Here is a 10134-nt window from a genome sequence, read left to right as displayed (position 1 = left end):
CAAAGTTTTATTTTATTAATATTTTCCATGGCAATTGTAAGTAGGGAATGGGATGCTAGCCATTTAAGAGAGTGGTAACTCTTTTTATATCTAATTTATGTCCAGTTTGCCTTCAAAGTTGTTATAAACTGCTTTTGACTGTATTGAGACCTTCCTAAATTGTCTTTCATAGATCAGGCACCCTTCATTGGGGGGGTTGCCCATTAAGTCTTTGGAAGAGATTAAAAGTCTTTTCCAGAGATTGTCTGTCCGAAGATCAAGTTCGCCATCGCTTAACAGTGGGAAAGAGCCATCTTCTGGAGTTCCAAACGCCTTTGTGAGCAGACTCCCTCTCTTTAGTCGAATGAAACCGGCTTCACCTGTGGAGGAAGAGATCTCCCAGGTGTGCGAGAGCCCCCAGTGCTCCAGTAGCTCAGCTTGCTGCACAGAAACAGAGAAACAACACAGTGATGCAGGCCTCCTGAATGGCAAGGCAGAGTCCCTCCCTGGACAGCCAATGGCCTGCAACCTGTGTTATGAGGCTGAGAGCCCAGACGAAGCGGCCTTAGTGTATGCTGCCAGGGCTTACCAATGCACTTTACAGTCTCGGACACCAGAGCAGGTCATGGTGGACTTTGGTGCTTTGGGACCATTAACATTTCAACTCCTACACATCCTGCCCTTTGACTCAGTAAGAAAAAGAATGTCTGTTGTGGTCCGGCACCCCCTTTCCAATCAAGTTGTGGTGTATACAAAGGGCGCTGATTCTGTGATCATGGAGTTACTGTCAGTGGCTTCCCCAGGTAAGTTTATACAAAAATGAGATAGTAGTAATTTGAAAAGCTCGGAGATTAAAAGACCACACTGGATGACTTTATAAAGGCAAAGAAATAGATATTTAGGGACTAATCGCATTTGGTGAAGTAGGGGGAAGCTGCCTAGGATTTGATGGGAAAGCAAGTAAGTTTTGGGGCTACCCAGATCTGAGTTCAAATGTGAACTCTGTCATTAGTGGGGTCTTGATACAGTTAGCTAACTATTCTGTGCCTAAGTCTTCAACTCAATGGGTCTTAGAGTACCTCCTTTACAGGTTCCTGAAAGATTTAATGACATACTATATGCAGTGTATGAAGAGCCTTTGGCCAAGTGCCTAGCAAATGGAAAGTGCCCAATAAATGTCAGCTAGCAGCATTACAGTTATGTTACTGTTGTTATTGATGATTTGGGAACAGTGTTTGTATCAAGTTCGTGTACTTTCCTCTGCCCAAGGGGAAAGAAACGAGGGAAAGATTTATTCTGAGTGGTCCCTTTTATAGAAACCCATTTGGGATTCAAAACCAGAAGGCTTTTTTATGTGTTTGTTTAGTGTGGATTAAACTATTATTGTTTTAAAAAGTATTTCTGTAATTTGGCAGACTGGTAGGAACTCAAGCATCTTGTCCATTATTTCAGATGGAGCAAGTCCGGAAAAACAGCAGATGATAATAAGGGAGAAAACCCAGAAGCACTTGGATGACTATGCCAAACAAGGCCTTCGTACTTTATGTATAGCAAAGAAGGTGAGACTGCTTAGTGCACTCCATCTTTTTTGTTTTTTCCTTGTTTAACTATCATTGACTGAAAACCAGCATGTAGTAAACTCTAATCCAGGCACTGGGGAAGTCCTCTGGACACTGGCTCTCTTTTTACCTTCTCTATTCTGCATATTGGTAGGTTGAAGTTTGTTCAAAGTATTTTGCTAGAAGGATCCCTAAAGGTTATATTCTCTAAGTTCCTGCATGTTTCAATATGTCTGTGAGTGCTTTTATATGTAAACAGTTGTTTGGCTGGGAACAAAAATCTCTGGATCTTACTTTCTTTCCCTCAGGACTTCGAAAATGTTGACCACTCTGTCTTACAGCATTAAATCTGCTTTGGAAAGAATGAGGCCACAGATCAGCTTTAACTTTTTCATTATAAGTTCTTAATACTCTTTTCTTATGTGCCCGTAAGTCTTTATATGTAAATTCAGATAAATATCCTAGATATTATCTCAGTATTGATTATTCTTTATTGAGAATGATTTTGGTACATAGCATATCCTTTCTAAACCAAAGTTTAGTAAGAAAGAAGATGGAGCTCCAATAAATTATTTGAGGGAAGTTCTCACCAGAACTTTTCATTTCTTACCCAAGTTTTAGTTCATGGGAGCTGCATTAGGGAAAGTGGGATCTGTTGTAGACCCCAAGGAACTCAGTCAACCAGCTGCATGAGGAATCAAAAGCCTGATGGCTGGGCACAGTAGTTCATGCCTGTAATCAGGAGGCCGAGGCAGGTGGATCACCTGAGGTCAGCAATTTGAGACCAGCCTGGCTAACATGGTGAAACCCCATCTCTACTAAAAATACAAAAATTAGCCAGGTCTGGTGGTGCATGTCTGTAATCCCAGCTACTCAGGAGGCTGAGGCGGGAGAATTGCTTGAACTTGGGAGGCGGAGGTTGCAGTAAGCTGAGATTGCACCACTGCACTCCAGCCTGGACGACAGAGCGAAACTCCATCTCAAAACAAAAACAAAAACAAAATCAAAAGCCTTCCCCACACACAGTTAAAGGAAGAATGGAGAGTTCAAGATCAAACCAAATCTGCCTTTTCAATTGAATGATCCTGCCCTTGATTAAAATGTAGCCCAGCAAGTGTCAGATTCTCTCAAATCGAATGACCCATGGGCAAGAATGAGTAGACAGAGAGAGGAATTGCCTCACCCCTTTTACCCCACTCTGCTTTATAAAAACTGAAATGTAGATTTCTCCTTCTATGGCAACCTAAAGACAAAGGAAAATGTATCATTAATCACTTCTCTAGGAATTTCATTTAATTTTTATTTGGAATAAGACTTGTTTCACCCATAGGACCCTTCTCTTTTTACCATTCATTAACCACATAAAATAACCATCAAAGGAGAATGGCGTGAACCCGGGAGGCAGAGCTTGTAGTGAGCCGAGATCGTGCCACTGCACTGCAGCCTGGGCCAGAGCGAGACTCTGTCTCCAAAAAAAGAAAAAAAAAGCATCAAAAGATATGAAAGGTGCTGCTGGTTACAGAATCCTTCGAACTAAACAGTCCTGATACCATTTTCTCAACTGCACCATTAGAATCAAACTGGATTTAACTGTCAATTGGAGACCACTCCCAATTGTACACTTTCTGATTTCATTAAAGACATTAATCCACTGTCATCATATATGGTGCCTAGAATTTCCAGAAATACTGAGTTAAAGGGTCCATCTGTCATCATTGTTGCACTAGTCTGACCACAGAGTTTGGGAAGCTAGTGTCCAGGTGATGTAAAAATATGGATCTGACGTGGCTGTGCCCAGAGGGAGGAATATGTAAAACAAGTTGATGGTTTGATATTTTGCCAGGGGTCAGTCCTGGTATTCCCACAAGATCATATGGCTTGCTTCATACCTCTCTTTTAATTCTTCCCATAGGTCATGAGTGACACTGAATATGCAGAGTGGCTGAGGAATCATTTTTTAGCTGAAACCAGCATTGACAACAGGGAAGAATTACTACTTGAATCTGCCATGAGGTTGGAGAACAAACTTACATTACTTGGTAGGTGAATTACGTTGTATTGCCTGAATGGAGGATTTTGAAAAACACTGGATATCTCTGAATAAGTGTTATTCACCAGTGTCTTTTCTTCCACTGTGATTTAATAAACATATATAGATCTGCCTACCCTGTCCAATCTGATCTCTATCCAACTTCCAATCCATTCTATTCTGTTGTCCACTGCAGTGGACTGGACTTCACTTGTGATGGGGTTAGGATGGTCACCCCAAGAAGATCATGTAAAACCCAACACTTAACAAAGACTACAAAGCCAAATAAATGTCCAATAAATATCTTGGTTCAAATCAAGATAAATATCATAATAGAGTTTCTTGTCAGGCATTGGATAAGGTGCTTAATATGTGTTATCTTTTTGTTGAATTCTCACAACAAATCTCCATCTTATGTAGAGGAAATGTGGGGCACAGAATAGTTCAATGACTTCTTCAAGGTCATATGCCAGTAGCTGACATTACTCATTAACCAAACGTGGAACTCATGTCTGCCTGACTCCAAGCTTTTTATCCTGCACCTGCTACTGGACTAAGGAAATTTATTTTTCTTCTCTTCCTGATTTCAACTAAAATTGCACAACTGATCCCTCTTGTCTTGGATTAAACTGAATCTTAGAATTATCTGAAGTGCTTTAAAAAGTATTGATGCCTGCATCCTATCCCCTGAGATTCTGATTCAAGTGATCTGTTGTGTGGCTTGGGCATTGGAATTTTTAAAAACTCCCTAAAGTGATGCTAAAGGCGGTCAAGTTTGAGAACCACTGTCTTAGAGTCTGGAGACCTAGATTCTAATATAAGCTTTGATATACCAAGATACCAGCTTCTGAGCTCCATTCCTCTATTTAGGAGGAAAACACTGACCTAACTTAGTATCTAGCAAATAGAGCAATGATGCCTACACCAAGTGATTTCTCTGTGACAGTGTAAGTAGTACAGGTCCACATTTCCTCATCTGCAATTGCAAAATCAAAAATGTTCCATGGGTTTAGTGCCAAAACTCATTTGGTAGAAAAATCATGCCTGATTTGATATAAGACTATTTATAGTTCTTTATTATCCTAATTTGTGTGAACATTTGTCAGTTTTCCTGCAGAAATATTAATATGCTTGATTACCAAGTATTATAGAATATGGTATATGCACCATATTACTTTTTTAATATCTGAAAAAGTTTGAATTCCAAAACATATGGCCCCAGTTATTTCAGAAAAGGAAACTGTAGACCCATGAAAGAACATTGCAAATAGACATTGCATCTTACTGACAAGAGCATTCTTTAAAAGCTTGCCCTTTAAAGGACATGAACAGATATTTTTCTAAAGAAGACATACAAGTGGCCACAAACATGAAAAAATGCTCAACATCACTAGTTATCAGGTGCAGACAAATGCAAATTCAAACCACAATGAGATACCATCTTACACCAGTCAGAATGGCTACTAAAATGTCAGAAAACAACAGATGTTGGCAAGGATGCAGAGAAAAAGGAATGCTTATATACTGCTGGTAGGAATGTAAATTAGTACAACCTCTATGGAAAACAGTATGGAGATTCTCAAAGAACTGAAAATGAAATTACCCTTCAATCCAGCAATCCCACTACTGGGTATCTACCCAAAAGAAAAGGAATCATTATATCAAAAAAGTACTTGCAATCATAGGTTTATCACAGCACTGTTCGCGATAGCAAAGTCATAGAATCAATCTAAGTGTCCATCAACAAACGATTAAAGAAAATGTGATATATATATATATACACATACACACACACATATATACATACACAATGGAATCCTACTCAGTCATAAAATAGAATGAAATTGTGTCTTTTGCAGCAACATGGATGAAACTGGATGCCATTATCTTAAGTGAAATAACCCAGAAACAGAAAGTCAAGTACCACATGTTCTCACTTATAAGTAAGAGCTAAATAATGTGTACACATGGACATGGAGAATGAAATAGTAGACACTGGAGACTCAGAAAAGTGGAAGGATAGGTCGGGGGCAAGGGATGAGAAATTACCTAACAGGTACAATTTACGCTATTGGCATGATGGTTACACTGAGAACCCAGATTTCACCCCTAAACAATATTTCAGTGTAACAAAATATTCAGTGCATTTGTACCCCCTAAATCTATAAAAATAAAAATAAATAAAATTCCACCCTTATCCTTGGGAATATCATAGAATTATAAAATCGTAGTGGTTGCATAAACAATTGACTCAAACCCATTCAATTTATAGATAAGAAAACTAGCCAAAAGGAGAACAAGTAAGTTTGATAAATTCATTGATCCCTGAGGCTTCCTTCGCAAAATATTACATTGCATATAGTTTTGGTCTGGGTTGTCAAACCTCCTTTGACTCTCCAGAGGCAGCTGGGCAGTTTATATAGTTTAGGGTTGAACTAGCTAACAGATATGATTTAACTGTAGACTAGCTGAGCTTCAGCTGGCTTTGGTTTCTTACAAGTCCTATTGCACTTTGGTTATTTTTTAGGTGCTACTGGCATTGAAGACCGTCTGCAGGAGGGAGTCCCTGAATCTATAGAAGCTCTTCACAAAGCGGGTATCAAAATTTGGATGCTGACAGGGGACAAGCAGGAGACAGCTGTCAACATAGCTTATGCATGCAAACTACTAGAGCCAGATGACAAGCTTTTTATCCTCAATACCCAAAGTAAAGTGCGTATATTGAGATTAAACCGGTTCTTCTATATTTTCAAAGCTATTGGAACATCTGAGATTTGATGTATGCAAGGATAAAAAACAAAACAAAACAGCAACCATTAGCTTTTGCTTGTTTGTTTGTTTTGTTTGTTTGTTTGTTTGTTTGAGACGTAGTCTTGCTCTGTCACCCAGGATGGAGTACAGTGGTGTGTTATCTTGGCTCACTGCAACCTCCGCCTCCCAGGTTCAAGCAATTCTGCTTCAACCTCTCAAGTAGCTGGGATAACAGGCATCTGCCACCACACCTGTATTTGTATTTGTATTTTTAGTAGAGACGGGGTTTCACCATGTTGGCCAGGCTGGTCTCGAACTCTTGACCTCAAGTGATCTGCCTGCTTTGGCCTCCCAAAGTGCTGAGATTATGGGGCGAGCCACTGTGCCCGGCCAGCAACCATTAGCTTCTTGATAATTTTTTCTATCCAGAAATCTACCTTGTGCTTGGAAGGGTGTCATAGTTCTTCTAAAGGCTTGGTGGAAAATTATAATGATTCAGAGGAATCATTGCTGAATAAAGGCATTAGGAGAAAGTTTTGTTTTATTTTTTTATTTGCTTTCCCCCCATCCACACTGGATTACCAGGGATCTGACAGGACTTAGCCCAAAATGAGAAAATATATCAAGTCCTGAGACAGGAATCTACCTCCCTTTCAAGATGAGAAAAAATGATAGTGTCTATTGAAATCAGGTGAATAAATTATTAAATTTTTTTTGGCAATTCAAAAAATAGACTCTTAGGGAAATCATGCCTTCTTGTAATTCCTAGATAGTGCTCCCGAGAATATCATAAGTTTGAAGAACTGTTTAAGGGAAAAGGAAAATGTCATTTTTTTAAAGAAGAAGGAATATAAGAAGCTTAGACTCAGACCAGTTTTTTTAATTTTGCCTCCCGCTAATCTGTAACGCCAATGTTTGATCAGATAAATGAAGGTTTTATTTTTCTCAGAAGCCTTTCAGTATAGTGATACCCTCCAAGATTTGTGCACATTTTTTTTTTTCTTGAAAAACTTCCTCCCATTCTTCTTCAGCAGTCAGACTTAATCAGTGATATCAATCCCATCACTGCAGTCTGCCTTCTTTGAAATCTTGTGGAACTTTTCTTCAAGATCACTTCTTGAGCTTTGCCTGCCTAAGGCTGCCATGATTGGTTAGCATGCTTTTGTTTGTTTGTTTTTGAGATGGAGTCTTGCTCTGTTGCCCAGGCTGGAGTGTGGTGGTATGATCTCGGCTCACTGCAAGCTCCGTCTCCCGGGTTCACAACATTCTCCTGCCTCAGCTTCCCGAGTAACTGGGACTACAGGCTCCCAACACCATGCCCGGCTAATTTTTTGTGTATTTTTAGTAGAAAAGAGGTTTCACCGTGTTAGCCAGGATGGTCTCGATCTCCTGACCTCGCGATCCACCCGACTCAGCCTCCCAAAGTGCTGGGATTACAGGCGTGAGCCACCGCGCCCCGCCTGGTTAGCATGTTTTTATAGTCAGGCTCAACCAGCACCCAGCTAAATGGTACATTTTGAGAAAAGGGAAAAATAGAGTGGGTTCTTCTTTACAGTGGCCCAGTGACCCGTAACCAAAACCACCAGCCAACTCCCAGTAGCTGCAGGGGGCAGAACCAAAGAAAATGCTTAGTCATTTCAGTCACCAAAAAGAATGTAGCCTAGGTGGCTGGTAAGACTAGCGATCAAATGCTTGGCCTGCTGCTGACCGAGTATTCGGCCTTGGGGAGTTACCCTCCTATGCCGCTTTTTCTTTACTTGTAATGGGAGAGTAATGACTATTTAATAGGGTTTTTGTGAGCATTAAATGAAAAAATATAAATTGTTTAATACGGTGCCTATGAGATGAGAGAGGTTCAGTAAGCATTAAAAAAGAAAAATAGAGATTGTTGTGAATAGTAAAATCTTTAGGACTGTGAAATTCATTTATAATGCAACATATCCATGTAAAAAATTACACTTGTACCCTTAAATTTATATAAATAAAAAAATATTTATAAATACACAATTTTCTTATGTTTAAAGGCATTTAAAACTACCAATTCAAGAAGTATTTACTGAGTATCTATAACTTTTTGCTATCGATAGCTATTCCACGTGTGAATTTTCCAAATAACTAAATAGAATACAACAAACATAATTAATTTAGTTTAATCATGACTCAAGATAAAAAGCCAGGCACATAGTATGGGCTCAGTCAGTAGTATTTAACTCCTTTCTTTCCCCCTCACACTCCTAGTCCCTCAGGAATCACTAAGAGTTTAAAAGGACTTGAAGATCATGGAGCGCAGTGTGTCACAGTGAAGGAATTGCTCCTATAACATTCTAAATAGGCAACGTGGCAGCCAGTGGAATGTCTGAAGTCGCTTTTGTTGTGTCATCTTCACAAATTTCCATCAATGTTGTTCTTCAATTTACAAATTAGATTATAAGTGTTTCCAGTTACAAACTTTACCTTTTACTCTCATAGAAGTTTTTTTCTTCGTTTGTTTTAATATAGTCATATTCTGTTTGTAACTAGTTACTACATTGGAATATACAAAGGCCTTTCGGGATTGGTCATTTAATTTTTTAAGTTTATTTTTGTAATTTCATTTAAACTTTTCTCCTCAGATTGGTAACTTTCTATCTTCATAATTTATATTGGAATCTACAAAAAGGCTTTCCATATCTGATCTCATTTGACAATTACAACAAATAGACATATAAAATAAATTATCTGTTTTATAACCTGAGATTCCAAATGCTTGTGATTTCTCTAAGCACATCTGATTACTAAGCTTTAAATGTTCTGATTCCTCTTTCAGTATATTTTCTAATTATATATCACATATTACATATATACAGTTGATTCTCCTTATTTGTAGAGCTATGGTTTATGTAGTTGCCTTGAGCTCTGAATTAGTAAACACTGACCACTGCTTTTAGAGGAGATACAAAGTTAGCTTACTCTAATTACAACGTACTGTCAACAATCAATATGTGACCTTGTTTCTTCTGAAATGTACCTTATTTCATGTGCATATTAATGATTCATTAACGTTAAATACATTGCCAACAACACTGTAACTTATACCCAAACAAAGCTTATCTAACATGGGTAAGTTCCCCCAATAAGACACATCACAGCCCTTTTTGCTTGGAAACACTGCAGCACCATGATTGGAAGTCATTTTAAACAGCAAAATCACTGACAAAAAGTAGAAAGATGCAAAAAATATGCCACTAAATAGCCCATGAAAAGAAGACTTTGCTACAGTTTGAGAACTGGCAAAAGAAGGCATCATGGTGTTCAGCTTCAGCTGGGAATGGGCATATCACGTGACTTAAATGTCACTCTATGCATGTGACACTCAAATGTCACTCTGTGACATGTGACCACAAAAGCACCTCGAGTATTGTGAAATTACAGATAAATTTTATCAAGTAGGCGAATTGACAAATGTGGACTCCACAGATAATGAAGATTAGCTGTGTGTGTGTACGTATTTCTGTTATTTTTATAATGAAAAAATAGTTAATTTGTAAAACCTAAACACATCCTCAAATAAATAGAAGAGTACAAAAACCTTTATAATCAATTTATAATCATAAAACTACAATTTAAAATTATATTTTGGGGAATATCCACAGACTGTATTCTGTACACTGGAAGCATATTGATGCCACAAAGACTATATTTATATTGTTGTATGGTATTGCAGCTGTATTCTTTCAATTACAAATGCCTTACACATAATCCGATGTTAATGTTTTCAATGACTGTGAGGCATGTTACTTTCTTTTTTTTTTTTTTTTTTTTTTTTTTTTTTTTTTT

At 38.3% G+C, this 10134-nt stretch overlaps 1 protein-coding gene across 3 annotated transcripts in view; it reads left to right on the top strand.

The window, feature by feature from the left end:
- ATP10D (ATPase phospholipid transporting 10D (putative)) overlaps positions 1-10134 on the top strand; it is a 119887-nt gene that overhangs the window by 79728 nt on the left and 30025 nt on the right. For all 3 annotated transcript variants that reach the window (XM_017872645.1, XM_017872646.1, XM_017872644.1), the window contains exons 12-15: positions 173-782; positions 1432-1538; positions 3451-3577; positions 6095-6279. In XM_017872645.1, coding sequence (XP_017728134.1) covers positions 173-782; positions 1432-1538; positions 3451-3577; positions 6095-6279 — 1029 coding nt within the window. The remainder of the gene's footprint in view (positions 1-172; positions 783-1431; positions 1539-3450; positions 3578-6094; positions 6280-10134) is intronic.

The sequence above is a fragment of the Rhinopithecus bieti genome, unplaced genomic scaffold (assembly GCF_001698545.2).
Source record: "Rhinopithecus bieti isolate Rb0 unplaced genomic scaffold, ASM169854v2 scaffold_7167, whole genome shotgun sequence".
Classification (NCBI taxonomy): domain Eukaryota; kingdom Metazoa; phylum Chordata; class Mammalia; order Primates; family Cercopithecidae; genus Rhinopithecus; species Rhinopithecus bieti.
Note: the sequence above shows the minus strand (reverse complement) of the source record. Positions and strands in the feature narration are given on the sequence as shown.